The sequence below is a fragment of the Diabrotica virgifera genome, chromosome 10, assembly GCF_917563875.1.
Source record: "Diabrotica virgifera virgifera chromosome 10, PGI_DIABVI_V3a".
In the NCBI taxonomy this organism is placed as follows: domain Eukaryota; kingdom Metazoa; phylum Arthropoda; class Insecta; order Coleoptera; family Chrysomelidae; genus Diabrotica; species Diabrotica virgifera.
In genome coordinates this window covers 69516251-69534918 of record NC_065452.1, presented here as the reverse complement: position 1 = coordinate 69534918, position 18668 = coordinate 69516251, and the positions used below count along the sequence as shown (strand labels likewise).

The following is an 18668-nucleotide window of genomic DNA, read 5'->3' as shown; positions in this document are numbered from 1 at the left end:
GCAGAACTAACAGCAATAGTGCAAGCTATGAAATACGTACTCGGCTCTAACCACGACAAATTTATAATATGTACGGACAGCAAAAGTGCAGTAGATAAACTTAAAAATGTTAAAATAAATAGATCAGTTAATCATATTGAAGCAAAAATCCTGTATTTACATAATGAGATACACATCAAGAATAAAGTCGTCATATATCTATGGGTAAAGGGACACGCAGGCATAACAGGTAATGAAATGGTGGATGCCTTAGCAAAAACAGCTCCAACATCAGGAGAAGAACTAAATCTTAAACTACCCCCGTCCGATTTATTCTTAAATCAAAGGAACAAAATAAATGAGATGTGGCAAAACCTATACAGTGCATCAACAACCGGAACAAACTTTTGTAAACACCAGCCAAGGATCCCCAGAAAACCATGGTTTCACAAAATACCAAACAGAAACTTTGTCGCCACAATAAATCGAATACGTGCAAACCATGCACTAACACCTTATTATAAGCACAAAATAAAAATTACAGACGATCCACTGTGTAGTTGTGGTAAAATGGGTACATTGGTACATGTTTTACTTGAATGTCCAATAAATATTGTAAACATTAATAATCTATATAAAAACTTAATTCACTACAAGATAAACCTTCCAATAGACCTTTTTTTTTTTTTCCGTGGAATTTATGGCTTTGGTGAGGACCAATTAGCCAGACTATGTTAGATTGTATAAATAGTTTGTGTAAATTGTTTCATAGTATCAAACTTGAGCATGATGTATTCATTTGTTTTGTTAGTAATATGTAGCATTAGTAAAGTGTAAGGTGTTTAATTTTTTTTTTCCTTCCGCGCTAGAGCATCAACCCGGTTCAACGCCGCGGAGGTTTTAGCCCTCTTTGTGTGTTTTTATTTTTTTTTTTGTTTTCTTTTTTTTTTTTTTGTTTTTTTTTTTTTTGTTTTTTTTGTTTTTTTTTGTTTTTTTTTGTTTTTTTTTTTGTTTTTTCTTTTGTTTTTTTTTTGTTTTTTTTTTAATTGGTTCATTTTTTTTTACTTGGTTTATTTTTTTTATTATTTTTTTTTATTTTTTTTTGTATTCACCTTTTTTTTTCCTTTAATGCTTTACATTTAGTTTGTTTTGCAGAATTGCTTACAAAATTGGTTAGTAATTTTACAATTTTAGTTTACAGTTTATGATGTGTTGATGAAGTACATAAAGTATATTATTATTTCCTGAAAAAATAATACAATTTAGGTCTATTGGAAGGTTTATCTTGTAGTGAATTAAGTTTTTATATAGATTATTAATGTTTACAATATTTATTGGACATTCAAGTAAAACATGTACCAATGTACCCATTTTACCACAACTACACAGTGGATCGTCTGTAATTTTTATTTTGTGCTTATAATAAGGTGTTAGTGCATGGTTTGCACGTATTCGATTTATTGTGGCGACAAAGTTTCTGTTTGGTATTTTGTGAAACCATGGTTTTCTGGGGATCCTTGGCTGGTGTTTACAAAAGTTTGTTCCAGTTGTTGATGCACTGTATAGGTTTTGCCACATCTCATTTATTTTGTTCCTTTGATTTAAGAATAAATCGGATGGGGGTAGTTTAAGATTTAGTTCTTCTCCTGATGTTGGAGCTGTTTTTGCTAAGGCATCCACCATTTCATTACCTGTTATGCCTGCGTGTCCCTTTACCCATAGATATATGACGACTTTATTCTTGATGTGTACCTCATTATGTAAATACAGAATTTTTGCTTCAATATGATTAACTGATCTATTTATTTTAACATTTTTAAGTTTATCTACTGCACTTTTGCTGTCCGTACATATTATAAATTTGTCGTGGTTAGAGCCGAGTACGTATTTCATAGCTTGCACTATTGCTGTTAGTTCTGCAGTGTATATGGAAGCTTCCTTTGGTAAAATAAATTTTTTGTCAGTATTTTCCTCAAAATGGTAAAAGGCACAACTGGTATATTCTTTTGACTTTGATCCATCAGTGAATATAGAATCATAGTTTGGCCAGTATTTGTTTTTTGTTTCGTTGAACTTTGTTTGATTGATACTTGCTACTTCTTCACTTTCAAAATAGTAGGTTCTAATTTCACGTGAAAAAATTTGTTCAGGTGAGTAAATTAAAACTGGAGGGAGTTGGTTGGAATAGAGTATATCTGTAATGTCAGCTATTTCTGAGAAAGATTCTACTATGAGGGGGGTTTTCTTGAAGTGCCAGTATCTATGGGTCAAAACTTGAACTGTTAGTGACTGTACACTATTGAGGTAAGAAGATTTTTTTGAAATGGTTTTTATCATGAATTTTCTGCTCAATAGTTGTCTTCTTAGTTTAAGAGGAGGTTCCACGGCTTCAGCTTGTATAATGTTTATGGGCGTTGACTTAAGATATCCCAGGCAAACTCTTAAGCATTTATTTTGTTGTATCTCGATTTTATTTAGATGTGTATCTGCTGCTGTTCCATAGAGTTGACTTCCATAATCCATTATTGATCGTACCATTGTTTTGTAGAATAGTAAAGCCGTATTTGGGTCTGCTCCCCACTTTGCTCTACAAAACGCTCTTAGGATATTTATAGAATTACTTGTTTTTTTGATAATTTGGTGGATACAGTCCTTCCATAATAGTTTTCTATCTAGATGCAGACCAAGATATTTTACAGAGTTACTAATACAGAGTTTATATTTTCCTATTGTTAATTGTCTTTGATAGTTGTTTCTGTTTCTAGAGAAAATACATATATTGGTTTTGGACTCGGATATGGAAAGTCCCATGTTGTCTAGGTATTTTTGGATTTTTATAAATTCAGTGTTGATATTTTCTATACATTTGTCCTCTGATTTGCTACTGGTGTAAATAACAACATCATCAGCGTATTGAATGATTTTAGACTTTTGTGATATAACATTTTCTATATCCATTGTGTACAGGCTGTAGAGGATTGGGCTCAGGATACTACCTTGTGGTAATCCAGATCTACATATTCTTGATTCCGAAATTTCTTGATTTATCTTTAAGGAAACTGATCGATTAGAGTAAGCTGATTTTATGAAGTTGGCAAAGGAGGTTGGTAGACCAATATTGATGAGCTTCTCTTCTAGTATATTTATTTGAACATTATCATATGCTGAAGTTATATCCAAAAATGTGGCCAAAGTGCTGTATTTGTGTGTGAATCCTAGATAGATGTCATTTACTAGTATCGTTAGGGGTTCCAAGGAAGATCTTCCCTTTCTAAAAGCATATTGTGAGTCAGGTAATATTTTTTCATTTTCTAGCCAATATTCAAGCCTGTTCTTTATCATTCTTTCCATGGTTTTAAATATACACGATGATAAAGCTATGGGTCTATATGAATCTGCATTTCCATTCTGTTTTCCAGGTTTTTTGATAGGTACTATGATGTATTCTTTCCACATCGGTGGAAAAGGAATCCTATTTATCCAAATCGAATTGAACAATTCCAACAGGGCTTTCTTATGGTCTAAGGGCATTTTATGCAACATATTATATGAAATGTTATCCGCCCCGGGAGATTTATTATTTGTTGATTTAATGCAATGATCGAGTTCCCATAATTGAAATAACGATTGTAGGAAAGAAGTGTTCCTATTTACAGTAGCTATTTGTTGAGTAATGTTGTTTTCGACCCATGGAGGTGAGATTTTTGTGTGGAATTCGTTTATCCAGTCTTCTTTGGGGTCCATTAGGGGTTTATTCGCTTGTTTTCGGTTTTTATATCGGTTTACTTTGTTCCACACTTCTTTAATTGGTGTATTTTGATTTAGATTTTGGCAGTAATTTATCCAACTTTTTTTCTTAGTTTCTTTAAAAGTTTTTTTTGCTACTGCATCAAGTCTTTTATATTCTGTTAGATTATTAAGATTTGGAGCCTGTGTGTAGGTTAAGAAAGCTTGTTTTCTTGCTTTAGCAGCTATGTTACAGGTTTCGTTCCACCAGTCCTTTGAGCAATGATTTCTATTTTGTGCGTTTGATTTTCGTAACGGAATTGCTTTGTCGGCAGCTTTGTTAATATTGTCGATAATGCCCATTAGTGATGATTTTGGTTCTGTTGCTTCAAGGGTAGCGGTGTATACATCCCAATTAGCAGCCTTGAGTCTCCATATATTATGTTTTGTCTGTTTAATTTGCGCAGGTGGGATATTCCTTCCAAATTGTATGTGTATTGGTAAGTGATTAGAGCCATAAGGTTCTTCTAAAGTACACCACGTAATTAGTTGTGTCAGATCCTGTGTACAGAGGGTCAAGTCTACAGCTGACTTCTTATTGTTTGCTAATGTAGGTGATCCGTCGTTTATAATTACTAGGTTGCATTGTTCGATAGCTTCCAAAAGAATCTTGCCATAGATATCGTCATATCCATCGTTCCATGCCAAACTATGTGCGTTAAAGTCGCCCCCAATTATGAATGGTTTTGGAATTTGTTCCAAAAAGTTAATCCACTGTTGTAATGATATTCTAGTTCTCGGTTTAAGGTATACTGAAACGAAGTAATTTTTTTTATGTATATATGGAAAATTTACCGAGATACAAGTATGCTCAAAACTGATTGTAGTTGGAATTGAGACTTCTTGGTATATTAAGTCTGATTTTAATAAAATGGCAGAGCCGCCGTACCCGTCGTCCCGGTCACAGCGAATATTGTTGAAGCCTTTAAAATTATAGTATTTTTCTGCTTTAAACCATGTTTCCGATAGAAGTGCAACGGAGTAGTTGCCCCTATCTAGTAGATATTCTAAGTTATTTTTATTAGAAACTGCCGAACGGCAGTTCCATTGAAGAATATTTATTGCATGGTTGAGGTCTGAGAATGTGATGACGTGTTTCCATTTATAGTTAATTTGACTAAGTTTTCGAGTTCTTCCTTATTTATATTTATACTTTTTGTTACTAAAACTTTTGTGACAATTTCTATAACTAATTCTAATATTGAATTTATCATGCTCAAGTCTGTAGGAGATGCAACTGGATTATTATTAGTATTTCCCTTATAGTTAATGCTGTCTAATATTCCTCCCGTAGGTAATTGAGATCTAGGGGAAGATATAATTTCATTATGCAAAATTAATGTTGGATCTGGACTATTTGGTCTCTGTCTTTTGAATGTTCGAGAATTTGTACTATTTGAATTATTATTGCAGAATATATTATTAGTTGACATTTTGTTAATTGGATTTGATGGGAATTAGGTGGGTGTATAATTATTGGGATTTAATGGAGGGAAAGTTTTGAGGCAGGAGAGGTTTGTAGTTTGTTCCGTATTTATGGATGTTACTTTTGCATAGGAGTTTCTGGGGAACTGTTTGTTTGCGTCTTGGTAACTAATATTATTGGAAGACATAGCGTCTTTAATAATTTTTTGACGCTGAAATTCTTGACACGCGCTTAAATTTGTAGTAAAATGATCCCCCGAACAGTCAAAACATTTTGGAGTGAGATCGGTCTTTTTACATTCTTTTGAGTTGTGGGATTCTTGACATTTATCGCACCTAGCCTTGCTCTTACACTGCCCACCTGTATGTCCAAATCGAAGACAATTAAAGCATAATAGCACCTTTTGTTTGTATGGTTCGACTTCCTTTAGTACCTTGTTGATTGTTATATATTTTGGTAGCACTTGTGACTTAAAACTAACTACGCATGTTTTTGTTGGAATGTATTGAGTACCGTTTTCATCTACTTGCCTTCGATTTAATCTTGTGACTTGAAGGACTTCAAATTTACAGTGTAAATCGTACATTTTTATTCTGTTTTTAACATACTCTACTGAAAATTCTGTGGAAATATCTTTTATTACGCCCTGTCTAACTAAAAGAAACTTAGGAATGTATATGTCTAGATTATTTTTTATAAATATTGCTTCATTTTTTTTAGATATGATATAGTTAGCCTATTTATAATCTTTAAATTTTATACGTATTTTATTTCTTCCTACTGCGTCAATGCTTACAATTTTTTCATCAATTTCTTTAAAATTTGTGATAATAATGTCACCTATCCTTAACGCGTTTAATCTGCTTTTAAAATCGGGTGAATTATTTTCTAAATACGCGTAAAAAGGTCCTAGGTCGTTTTGTCGGTAAAGAAATTCCTCCCTTTTTGTTCCTACTTCTTTGTTTAAGTTATTTGTTATTGAAGTGTGTACATTAGCAAAGTCATTATCGATAATGGGTTTATTATTAACAAGTTTTGTGGTACTTATCTGTGTAACTGGAACAAGATTTTTAAATCCTAACAGCTCCTCCTTTGAAGATGTTGCATGTTCTGTATCCATTTGGGTTTCTAAAACATTGTTATCGGGGGCGTCGCCCCCGCTAACTGCACTCATAACTTTTTAATGTTTTTATTCCGATTTCGCTTTTTTATTTGGTGTAATTAATTTACTTTTAAAGTTCACAAAATATTTATTTAAATATCTAATTTATAGACACCGGTTTTAAAAAACAAGCTTCTTTCCTACGCACGTCTGACTACCACGACGAATGGAAGCTAAGTGTGCTCGCCGTCCTTAGTAATCTATTTGTTGTCATTCGGCTTATGTGGTCGTTCCATTCTACTCTTCTGTTTATTACCCAGTTATTAATGTTGTCCGCCTTGCATCTCCGTTGGTTATCTGCACTTCTAGCTCTATCCCATAGTGGTTCTATTGAATAAAAAGAAGTATTTGCTTTTACTTACAAATATTTAAGTATTTACTTAATAGTAATTGAATAAAGTCATTTCTTTAATGCTTTGTTCAATTACTATTAAGTCAATACTTAAATACGAGGAAGTAAAAGCAAATACTTCTTTTTATTCAATGGACCCATTGTCTTACCATCGATGTTTCGAAGGGTTGTTATCTCTGCTGTTTCTAGCATTCTTTTTGTCCTCTCTATATCAGGTCGTGTTTCTGCCACGTATGTCATTATTAGTCTGATGACAGTTTTGTAAATTCTGCCTTTTATTTCTTTTTCGATATTTTCATTTCTCCATATTGTTTCGTTTAAGCAACCTCTGTTTGCTTTATTCACTTGATCTTCCATTTCTGTTTCGAGCTTTCCGTAGCTAGATAGTGTGATGCCTAGATATTTAAACTCCATGACTTGTTCTATAATGCGTCTTTTTTTGGGGAAATTAACATGTTAAATTTTCTAGCGGTTATATTAAATTGGTGCAGTATATGTTGTAAATCATCTTCACTTTGAGAGATTAGTACTGCGTCATCTGCGTAGCAGATTATTTTAACTTGTTTTTCTTATATTTGGTGTCCTTGTTTAGTTCTTACTTTTTTATTATTTTATTCATGATCAGGTTGAACAATAGAGGACACATCCCGGTCTTATCCCATTGCCAGTTTCAATTGGGTGAGTTAGTTCTTCTTTTACTTTTACTGTGTTGTTATGGTAGATATTTTACCGTTTATATTATTCGTAGAAGTACCTCTCTTGCGTACAATAAATGGATCTTCTTCTTCTTCATGTGCCATCTCCGCGACGGAGGTTGGCAATCATCATGGCTATTCTGATCTTAGATGCTGCTGCTCTGAATAGTTCGGTTGATGTGCATCCGTACCATTCCCTCAAGTTACGCAACCACGAGATTCGTCTCCTTCCTACACTTCTCTTGCCCTGGATTTTCCCCTGTATAATCAACTGAAGTATGTTGTATCTATCATTACGCATAACATGTCCCAGGTACTGCAGCTTTCGTGTCTTGATGGTTTCCAATATTTCCAGTCTTTTGTTGACTCTTCTCATGACTTCGTTGTTTGTTATATGCTCGGTCCATGATATCTTCAGGATTCTTCTATACACCCACAGTTCAAATGCTTCCAACTTTTTAGTAGCCGATGCGTTAAGTGTCCATGCTTCTATCCCGTAAAGCAGAGTCGAGAAAATATAACACCTTGCCAGCCTAACTCTCAAGTCTAATTTCAGTTCTCTTGCACAAAGTACCTTTCTCAGTTTATTGAAGTTTGTTCTTGCTTTCTCTATTCGAACTTTGATTTCTTTGGAGTAATCGTTTGTGTTATTAATTATTGTGCCAAGATAGTTGTAGTTTTCTACTTGTTCTAAAGTTTTACCTTTAATTGTCAGGCTTTCATCATTATTTTGGGTTTTTGATATCCTCATAAATTTAGTTTTCTTGATGTTTATTGATAATCCATATTCTTCGCCATACTCAACTATCTTGTTCATTAGCTTTTGAAGGTCTTTAAGGTTGTCTGCTATTATGATAGTATCGTCCGCATATCTAATGTTGTTAATTGGCATTCCATTTACCTTTATTCCTGCTGTTTCTCCCTCAAGAGCTCTTTTCATAATTTCTTCAGAGTATGCATTGAATAGTAGTGGTGATAATACACACCCCTGTCGCACTCCTCTTTTAATTTCGAACTCTTCTGATGTGTGTTCGTTAATGCGTATGTGTGCTTGCTGTTTATAATATAGATTTGTTATAATTCGAAGGTCATTGTATTGTAATTGTTTTGCTTTGAGGACGTCCATTAGCTGTTTGTGGCGAACTTTATCGAAAGCCTTGTTGTAATCTATGAAACAGACGTACATATCCTGGTTCACGTCCAAGCATCTCTGGATTAGTACGTTGCATGTAAAGAGAGCTTCACGGGTACCTACGTCTCTACGGAATCCAAATTGGGTTTCTTCAATATCCATATCAAGTGTTTGGTAAATGCGTTTATGAATGATCTTTAAAAACATTTTAAGTGTGTGAGACATCAGGCTTATGGTGCGGTGGTCGGTGCATTCTCTAGCATTTTTCTTTTTTGGGAGACAAATAAATGTTGAGGTCAACCATTCGTTGGGTATGTCACCCGACTGATAAATTTCATTAAAGAGCTTTAAGAGGACATCTATGTACTCATTTTCTATTATTTTAAGGATATCGATAGGCAGTTGATCTGGCCCCGGGCTTTTTCCGTTACTGGTGTTTTTTAGTGCATACAATTTTTCTTCCTTTGTAATTTCTACACTTGTTTCTCTGTTTTCGAAAGATATGTCTTGTAGGTTTCCTCTTTCGTCGTCGAAAAGCTCTTCCATATATTCTTTCCATCGGTTTAGCTTTTCGTCAGTCGTTATAATAGTGTTTCCATTTTTGTCTAAAAGAGTTGTGTTGTGGTTTCTTTTTTGCAGCCCGGCCATTTCTTTAACCTTTTTATGCAGGTTGAATAGATCGTATTTGTTCTGAAGATCTTCTATCTCTTTACATTTTTCCTCATAGTAAGTTTGTTTTGTCTCTCTTATCTTTTTTCTGATTTCATTGTTAATTATTTTGTAATTGTGATTGTCTTTGTTCTTGGCTTGTCTTCGTTGGTCCATCATGCCGAGTATCTCGTCGGTCATCCAGTTGTCTCTCTTTCTTATCGGTTCTTTTAATATCTCTTCGCATGGAACAAGTAGGCAATTTTTTAGTGTTTCCCATTGATGGTTTATCTCGTAGGTGTTAGTATCTAATTTATCAAGGTTTTCGTATATTTTCTGTTGCAGTTTGTTTTTTATATCAACTTCTTTCAGTTTTCTAACATCTATATTTGGAGTTCTTTGGCGTTTTCTAATACGTTTAAGCTTAAGTGTGACATTAGCGATTAGTGGGTTATGGTCTGATGTGACATCTGCTCCTGGATGTTTTAACGGATTTGATGGTGTTACGATATCTCTCTTTAATCAGTATATAATCGATTTGGTTTCTTACCACTTTTTCCGGTTTATCTGCTGGTGAGCGCCATGTATATAACCGTCTCAAAGGTAATTTAAACAACGTATTTGTGATTATTAGATTTTGTTCTTGGCAGAATTGTATTAGACGATCACCTCTATCGTTACGTTCCCCTAGTCCTTGATCTCCCATTATTGTTCCAGCACTTCCCTTGCCGACTTTTGCATTAAAATCGCCCATAACTACCGTGATTTCCCTGCTCTGTCATTTTCAGTGCATCTTCAATTTGTTGGTAGAATGTTTCTACTTCATCTTCTGTTGCATCCGTCGTTGGTGCATATACTTTGATCAAATTTAGTTTCGTGTGTGGTGTCCTTATTTGTAGTAGCATCACTCTTTCTGAGATTAGGACAAAACCCTCTATTGGCTTGTTGACCTCTGTATCGACAATAATTGCTACTCCACGTCTATGGATAACGTCCTTTAATTTGACCCAGTTTTCTTAAGGTTCACGAAACATAAATATGCCGGTTTGTTGTATTCTAATGACTTCTCTTGAACCTGTCTCATAAATATAACATCGGTGCATGATCTTCACGACCTAAAACCTTGTTGTTCTGCTAATGTTATAATTTTATTCAGTTTATTTGTTATATTAATTCCTCTGTAATTTTTCGGATCTGATTTGTCTCCTTTTTTGAAGAGTGGTATTAGGATGCTTGATATCCATTCTTGTGGTGTTCTGTTTTGTTCTATTATTTTTTGGATTAGTTTTAATAGTTGTTTGGTCAGATCTTGTCCTCCATACTTTAGGAGTTCATTCGATATTCTGTCCTCTTCTGGCGATGTTCTATTTTTTATTTTCCTTAATGCTTCCTTTAGCTCTGCTTCTTTATTGTTTTTATTTTGTTTGTTCTATTTATTCGTTTATTGTCACTTCAGGTGTTGGTGGTTCATTATCGTCACATTTAGCAAATATATATCGAAAGTAGTCTGCCCATGTTTCCTTTTGAATGTGTTTAGTTTTTATTAGTTTGTTCATCTCTGTTCTTGGTCCTCTGATCATTCTCTATATTTTCTTTTGTGCTTTGTAGAAGTCCTGTTCCATCTGTTTTGAGAAGCTCTCCCAGTATTTTTATTTGTCTAGCTAAAGTGTTCGTTTCTGATTCGTTTATAGCGGTTGTATGCATGTTGTGTTTGTTTTGTTCTGTATTGTAAAAAGACTTTATTTTCTTCACATTTTATTTTCACTGGCTCTCTAAGCCATGGCGTTTTCTTTTTTGATATGTTAGTATTCATTACTTTTCTCTTAAGTGATTCTATTGCTGCGTTAATTATATTAACTTTGAGTTTTTTCCAGCTTTCCTCGATGTTATCGTTTTCTACCATTCCATTCTGAGCAATGTTTTCTGATATTCTCTTTATGTATAAGTATTTCGTGGATTCCGTATTTAGTCCTTCGACTCTGATTTTTGTTTGTGTTTGTGCCACTCTCTTAGGTGTGCAGTATTTCAAGATGATTCTTGTTTTACCTACATAATACTAATACATAATGATGACGTCAAAATATATTTTTTGTAGGTGATGAAATTCTTTCTAGTAGTCCAGGCTCGGTCAAACCAGCTCCACCTCAGCGAAAGATGAGTAAAAGAATAAGCTATATGATGGGTGCTATCGGTACGGGACAGCCGGAAATACACTACACTCGACTTAATTTCGAACCAAAGAATTTCTTTGCTTTGGGATCTCCAATAGGTAAGTAAATTTTACAATTGCTTTATTGTTATTTAAAGCTTTTTCATATTGTAGCTGTTCAAGATGATAAATTACTTGCATACAATTATGTCTCATGACATCGTATAATTATAGAGCGAGTAATAACGAGCAAACTAACGCAAAAGATAGAAAACAATACGTTGTGAAATAAAAAGAGATGAAACTAGTGGAGTTGGGAAGATGTCGGTAGATACCTATAATGTAAGTTAAATTACATTACCACTATCGAGAGTTTCCACCTTTAGATGTTAGCTTAAGAGCTAGTTGACTTCAGTCATAATTGTACGTATGTCGTTCTTCCTAACCTAGTTTTATTAGATAATGTATGTCTTCTTCTTCTTCTTTGGTTTATTGGCCTCCACCTACTTGGCTATTTTGCAGCTCATCGTCTCGGAATAAAGGAAAAATCCCTTATTCACCTACAATTTAAAGTTGATATGGAACAAATACAACAAAGGTAAAAACTTTTCTCGCTCAGGAATAACTCCCGGCCATTACAACAATCTGCTTTAATAAGCCACAATTTTAGTTTGAAATTAAGTTTATTTGACGTTTCTATTTCGATTTGACGTTTAATTGTGTTAAAACTGAATTTTGACGTTTAATTGTGTTCATTGTTTTAAAAAAATGTTTTTTCGACAATTTTACGTATAAATATGACTGAAGTGAACTAGCGACGTGTAAGAACAAGCTTTATCGAATACTATCTCACAACTTAATGTGTTTTCCATCTTTTGCGTTATTTTGCTGGTTATTAGGGCACTCATCACTGTATAGGAGGTAGACCGCTTATCTCTAAAAGTAAATAAAAATCTACAAAGATTTTAGTCAAATTAGATTATGCGTGGCATTGTATAGAGTAGCTATTCTCAACCGCTGGTCCGTCGGACCAACAGTGGTTTTTGGACCAACGCGGAGAAATTTTACTAAACCAAATGTTACAATTAAATTTAACGAGAAACCTAAAAATAAAAATCTGAAAGATTTCTTAAGTCGGAGACAGATTATGATTTTCACCTGTACCCCATCCTTATATAATTTGCAAGGAAAAAGAGCGATAAATGAATAGACGTGGAGAATCTACCATATGTATTCCACAACACATCAATTTATCTAGGTAAAGATCAAACAAATTCTGATTCCCAGTACTCAATTCAGAGTAAGAACGAAGTGTAAATAAAGACAGTTAAGATTTAATTTCATTGCAGAGACCACCACCATCTGTTTATCTACATTTTGACCTCTTGATCTCTTCAGAACAGCCCGTGGTGTGCCTTGACACAGCTACAGTAGTACTATCTACTTAAACATCACCTCAGCACTAGGCTGATTAAAATTTACCTCTCCAAGATTTAAATATTAAAAGAAAAAAGCAAAAGAAAGGCACAATCATGAAATATGTAGAATATCTAGAATGCAAGCAAGTATCTAGAATAACCGTCGACTTTTCGGTTAGTCCTGAATCAAGCCATTTGGCTCATTTAAGGATACTCATATTATCTGCTACATTTTAATAATTATTTTTGGTGCTGAAGTAAGCTTTATTTGCTTCTTATTTTAAGGATGGATATTACCCGCGAAATACACAGAATGTGATTGTTACTTTACGTGAATACACATCAGTGACTAAAGAAATATTCCTAAAACGAATAAAGTAAAGAGTACTTATTTATACATAAGAATACCAAATTATGATTCTTTCGTTCTTTTTTCAATTTTAAATTGTTTATAACTCGAAAACGACCAACTTAAGAGAAAACTTACAAAAGTCCTTTTTGTTTAGAATGATCCAAAAAATTAAAATAATATCTGCCCGGGTCGAATTTTTTTTATTTATAAAAATATCATTTTTTAATTATTAATTCATTATAGTCAGAACAAAATTAGATCGGGCACCTCTTGTTTTTTACAATTGTTAATATACGAAATTACATATCCAATAATTTTTATCCGTTAAACAGATCGGTGCAGATCGGCCTTATCTTAGACCAGTGGTTCCCAACTTTTTTCCCATGATCGCCCCCCCCTTAGACAGATTTCACCAGTTGTGAATACTATAAAAATTAAATATCTCATTATTTTCTTCATAGAGTGTACGAAATATTAGATCATTCTTTGGTTTTGCTTTAATTTTATTTACCGCATCTATGACAAGATGACCACAACTTCGGCCGTTCGCTTTCTGTTCGAGTCAGATCGGCAGGGTCGGTACCTACTCTCATCATTCTTATCCCACTTCTATCTCTGTCTCTTTTGTGCGGATGTTCGCACAATACGAAAGGTCGATCAAAGGAAAACGCAGAATTTATTATAATGTATTACTTACCCATAGAATTAAATTATATCATGATTCATAGCCTTCTGTTACTAGACGAGATGTTTGTGTTATTATTACCTGCATTGGTACACATATTTACTTTTTATTATCCTATGGATATCCGATGGAAAGTATTGTATTTCTTTTTCTCAATTACCCATTTCTAATTTCCCGGATTATCGCCCCCCATATCGCTCCCTTCGCTCTATCGCCCCCCTGAAAATCTTAAATCGCCCCCTGGTTGGGAATCACTGTCTTAAACTACTATTAATTAGAAGCATTAGTGCTTTTCATATTAATATACCTTTCTTTAAAGGAAATTAAGAAACGAAATATAATTCAATCGGCAGGAAGTTGAGATGGCCATAAGTTCGCTAAAAAATAGGAAGTTGCATGGACAAGACGGACTAATGAGCTCCTGAAATATGAAGGAGATCATAACCCTAAAAATTTCAGATACTTTAGAACAGAATAATATCCACAGATACGTATGTAGGTGTCATAAACCTGATGGCAACTAAGAGGTGCCCTCAAGATATTGCCACCAAGATTATGTAATATTGTTATTGAGAGCCTGTTTTATGGGTTTAGCAGCCAAGGAATCTGGGTCTAGGGTTTCTCAGACGATATTAACTAGAGTGAGGAATAGAAGGAATACTGACTAGGGGAAATCCCCCAGTACTGTTGCGGATCAGATTCAACAGGCCCTTCACAATGCTTTTCTTGCGGATAAAAAGTTCTATGAGAACGCGGATAAAAAGTCATGTTTTTCAGAGCACTGGTAAACTGAAGAAAATCTAAAATTAATTAACATCTCCGGCTTTTCACTAGCTAACTTTTTTTGTAGGGTTAAAAAGAAACAAGGTGGAGTTGCAATTTATGTAAAAGAAAATCTTATGTATTCTTCTCTTAATCTAAATGAATATAATGTAGAGCAAACTTCAGAGTTTTGTGCAATTTATATACCTTCAATAAAAACCAATGTTTTAACTGTATACAGATCAGGTAATGGTGACTGTGACTTGTTTTTGGTGAATTCTGAGAATGTTATAGCGTTTTTACTTAATAAAGCAGACAAACTGATTATACTTGGAGATTTTAATATAAATTTTAAAATTAAATCTGACTCTTCTTATGATATTCAAAATCCGTTAATGTCTTTTGGTCTAGAAATAACGATAAACGATTATACTAGAATCACATCTCAGTCCAGTAGTTGCATCGATAACATTATGACAAATTTTTCTGAAAATATCTACAGAGTGGGCGTACTTGAACCTTGTTTCTCTGACCATCGAGCACAATTATTTATATCTATTGATTCTGAGCTTAAAGTTGTTGACACTAATCAATCACTTCAACGGTCTATTACTTCTTCTGGTTTGCAGAAGCTTAAATATGCACTAGCTAGTACAAAGATGGACTTTTTCTATGACGCCAATAACGATCCCGATGTTTTGATGTTCTTTCTAACTGAAATTTATAACAACTTAATATTAAAGTTTTTTCCATTAAAAAAAGTACGACAAACTGCTAAAATAACACCAGTGCAATGGTTTAATGACGAATTAAGGTCTTACAGATCTAATCTTTCTCTCATTAAACACATTACAGATGTCACTAATGATCCCGATATTATCAAACTATATAAACAACAAAAATATGAATATAATCGGCAGTTACAAAATGCTAAAAAGTCGGCTTACTTTGATTTTATTACTAACTCCAATAATAAACCTAGAGACTGCTGGAAAATATTAAACTTCGAAAGAGGCAATACAAGATCCAGTTCGGTACAACCAGATCTATCTCCAGACGAAATAAATCAATTTTTTATTACAATCGCAGAGAATATAATTACATCCCTTCCCACTATTAATAACGATATCCTTTTCAGTTACAGAAATTATCTTTCACCGAGCAAGTCCTTTTGTTTCCGACGAGTTGTGGAAGATGAGATTTCTCAAATAATTAAATCTCTTAATAATTCTAATTGTAAGGACGTTCACGAAATTAATAGCAGGATTTTAAAAGAAACTTACCAAATAGTTTTAACACCTTTCACTCATCTTATTAACTTAATTCTATCAACTGGAGTATTTCCAGGAGCACTAAAGTACTCAAAGGTACTACCTATCTATAAAAAAGGTGATTCCTCGAAAACTGACAATTACAGTCCCATAAGCTTGTGTCTACATTCGGGAAAGTGATTGAAAAGGTGATTAAACAACAATTATATTCCTATTTTGAGTCTAAAAGTTATTTTAGCAACTCGCAATATGGATTCAGAAGTGCTCGTTCTACTACAAACGCGGTATATAATATTGTGAGCGAGGTGATTGAGGGGCTTGAACGTGACAATCGCATAGCAATTTCTCTCTGCGATTTGTCGAAGGCTTTTGACTGCGTTTCACATGACATTTTGCTCCACAAATTAAATTATTATGGAATCAGAGGCATCCCTCTTAAGCTTATCTCTTCGTACCTATGTGGCAGACACCAGGCTGTAGTGTCTAAAGGTCATCTCTCCGATTTTCGACCCGTAAAACATGGAGTCCCACAAGGTTCGGTCTTGAGACCTCTTTTATTCATTATATATGTCAACGATTTGTATCATTTCATATCTCCGTACAAATCAGTACAATTTGCGGATGATACGACATACGTAATATCAGGTAATAATAATGAGGATTTAAAAATGGCTTACTTAATAAGTTTTTGATAAATCTAGCACATGGTTTGCTGCAAATAAACTAAAACTTAATACTGATAAAACGCAGGACTTGATTATATCTGCAAGTGGTTTAAATGGCGATCCAGATGACAAAGAGACTGCTAAACTGTTAGGAATAACCATAGACAATCGATTGAACTGGTCGGCTCATATTTCAGAAGTAAAGAAGAAGCTGTCTTGTACATTGTTTGTTATTCGTCAACTATCAAGGGTTGTCAACTTTGAGACATTGAAAGTGACATATTTTTCTTTATTTCACTCACACCTAAGCTATGGATTAATCTTATGGGGCAATTCAACAAATGCTCTTCAAATTTTCAGGATGCAAAAGAAAGCTATCCGGATTTTAGCAGGGGTTAGTTATCTGGAACATTGCCGACCTCTCTTCATCAAATTAAAAATTATGCCGCTACCTACTCTGTTGATATATCAAGTTCTGATTGAAATTCGCAGAAAACGGGCCCATTTAATAGTCTGATGTTCACGTTCACAATACGCGAAACTCTCACTATTTGCTAACAAATCGCTGTAGATTGCGTCTTTTAGATAAACATTGTCTTAATTATAACTATTACAATATTTTACCAAAAGATATTAAACAGCTAAGTTGTAACAGTTTCAAAAAAGTCATAAAAAGGTATCTGTTGAAACATTTCTTTTATTGCTCGGAAGAATATATGACGCATTGCAGAACATCCACTGAAATGCTTACCGTGACACAAAATATTTTTTGTTAATCTATGTTCTTGTTTGTGATATTTATAAGTTGTGTTTTATATTTCTATTTTATATACCTTGTAATTTTATATATATATATATATATATATATACAGGGTGTTTAATTAATAATTGTCCATATAGTAACTGGAAAAACCTTAGTACAAAATACGAAGATTTAACCCAAAACACTTAAATAAAATGTTGTTCCTTACTGAGTTACAGGGTGTTTTATCTAAAAATTAAAAAACTATTTTTGCTCAGCATTTTAAAACTGCTCGGCGTATCCTTTTCATACTTGGCAGGAAGTGTAGGTACCGTACAAACTACTAAATTATATTAAACAAATGTTTTTGGCTATTAACAGAGGAGTACGACGGGGAAAGTGAATGCTTGACCCTGTTTAAATTATACGCCACTGGCAGAATTGCTATTTTAGTTCAATTTTTGGATTCTCCAACACTTTCTATCAAAATAATATACTCTTTATTCGTAACGATAAAGTCATTAGTTTTCGAGATCTTTGAAGTTAAAAATGAAACGACACGGTCATTTTGATTAATGTATTGTGTCGCTTCATTTTTAATTTCAAATATCTCGAAAACTAATCATTTTATCGTTACGAATGAAGAGTATATTATTTACATAAAAAGTTTTGGAAAATCAAAAAATTACACTAAAATAGCGATTTCGTCAGTGGCGTAGAATTTGGGAAGGGTCAACCTGCCACTATCCTCTGTCGTACGCCTCTGGTAGTAGATAGAAACGTTTATTTATCTTAATTTAGTAGGGTATACAGTACCTACACTTTCTTCCAAGTATGATAAGGATACGCCAAATAGTTTTAAAGTAATGGGTACAAATAATTTTTAAATTTTAATCATATGAATCATATAAATTGTTAATCAAAATAACTGTGCCGTTTCATATTTAACTTCAAATATCTCGAAAACTAATGACTTTATCGTTACCAATGAAGAGTATATTATTTACGTAGAAAGTAATGGAGAATCTAAAAATGGCGCCAAAATGGCAATTCCGCCAGTGGCGTAGAATTTGAGAAGGGTCAAACATTCACCATCCCCTGTCGTACGCCACTGGTAGTAGCTAGAAACGTTTGTTAATCATAATTTAGTAGGGTGTATAGTTGTCGCAGTTTCTGCTAAGTATGAAAAGGATACGTAGAATATTTTTAAAATGCTGAGCAAAAATAGTTTTTAAATTTTTAGATAAAACACCCTGCACCGAGAGAACAATTTCTTTTCTCCTAAAACACCGATTTCTTTGAGTAATATTTCTTAAAAGTTAACATATCCTATTAACTTAAACATACCGGTTCACATATAAAGAAACGAGTTTTTTAAACACAACTCAATAATTTCTTACAGATAATTTCTTCAATACTAAGAAATGCATTAATGGTTACATTT

General features: G+C 33.6%; 1 protein-coding gene across 3 annotated transcripts in view; it reads left to right on the top strand.

Annotated features, from left to right (window-relative positions):
- LOC114325118 (phospholipase DDHD2) overlaps positions 1–18668 on the top strand; it is a 323630-nt gene that overhangs the window by 264788 nt on the left and 40174 nt on the right. For all 3 annotated transcript variants that reach the window (XM_050663474.1, XM_050663476.1, XM_050663477.1), the window contains exon 7: positions 11276–11449. In XM_050663474.1, coding sequence (XP_050519431.1) covers positions 11276–11449 — 174 coding nt within the window. The remainder of the gene's footprint in view (positions 1–11275; positions 11450–18668) is intronic.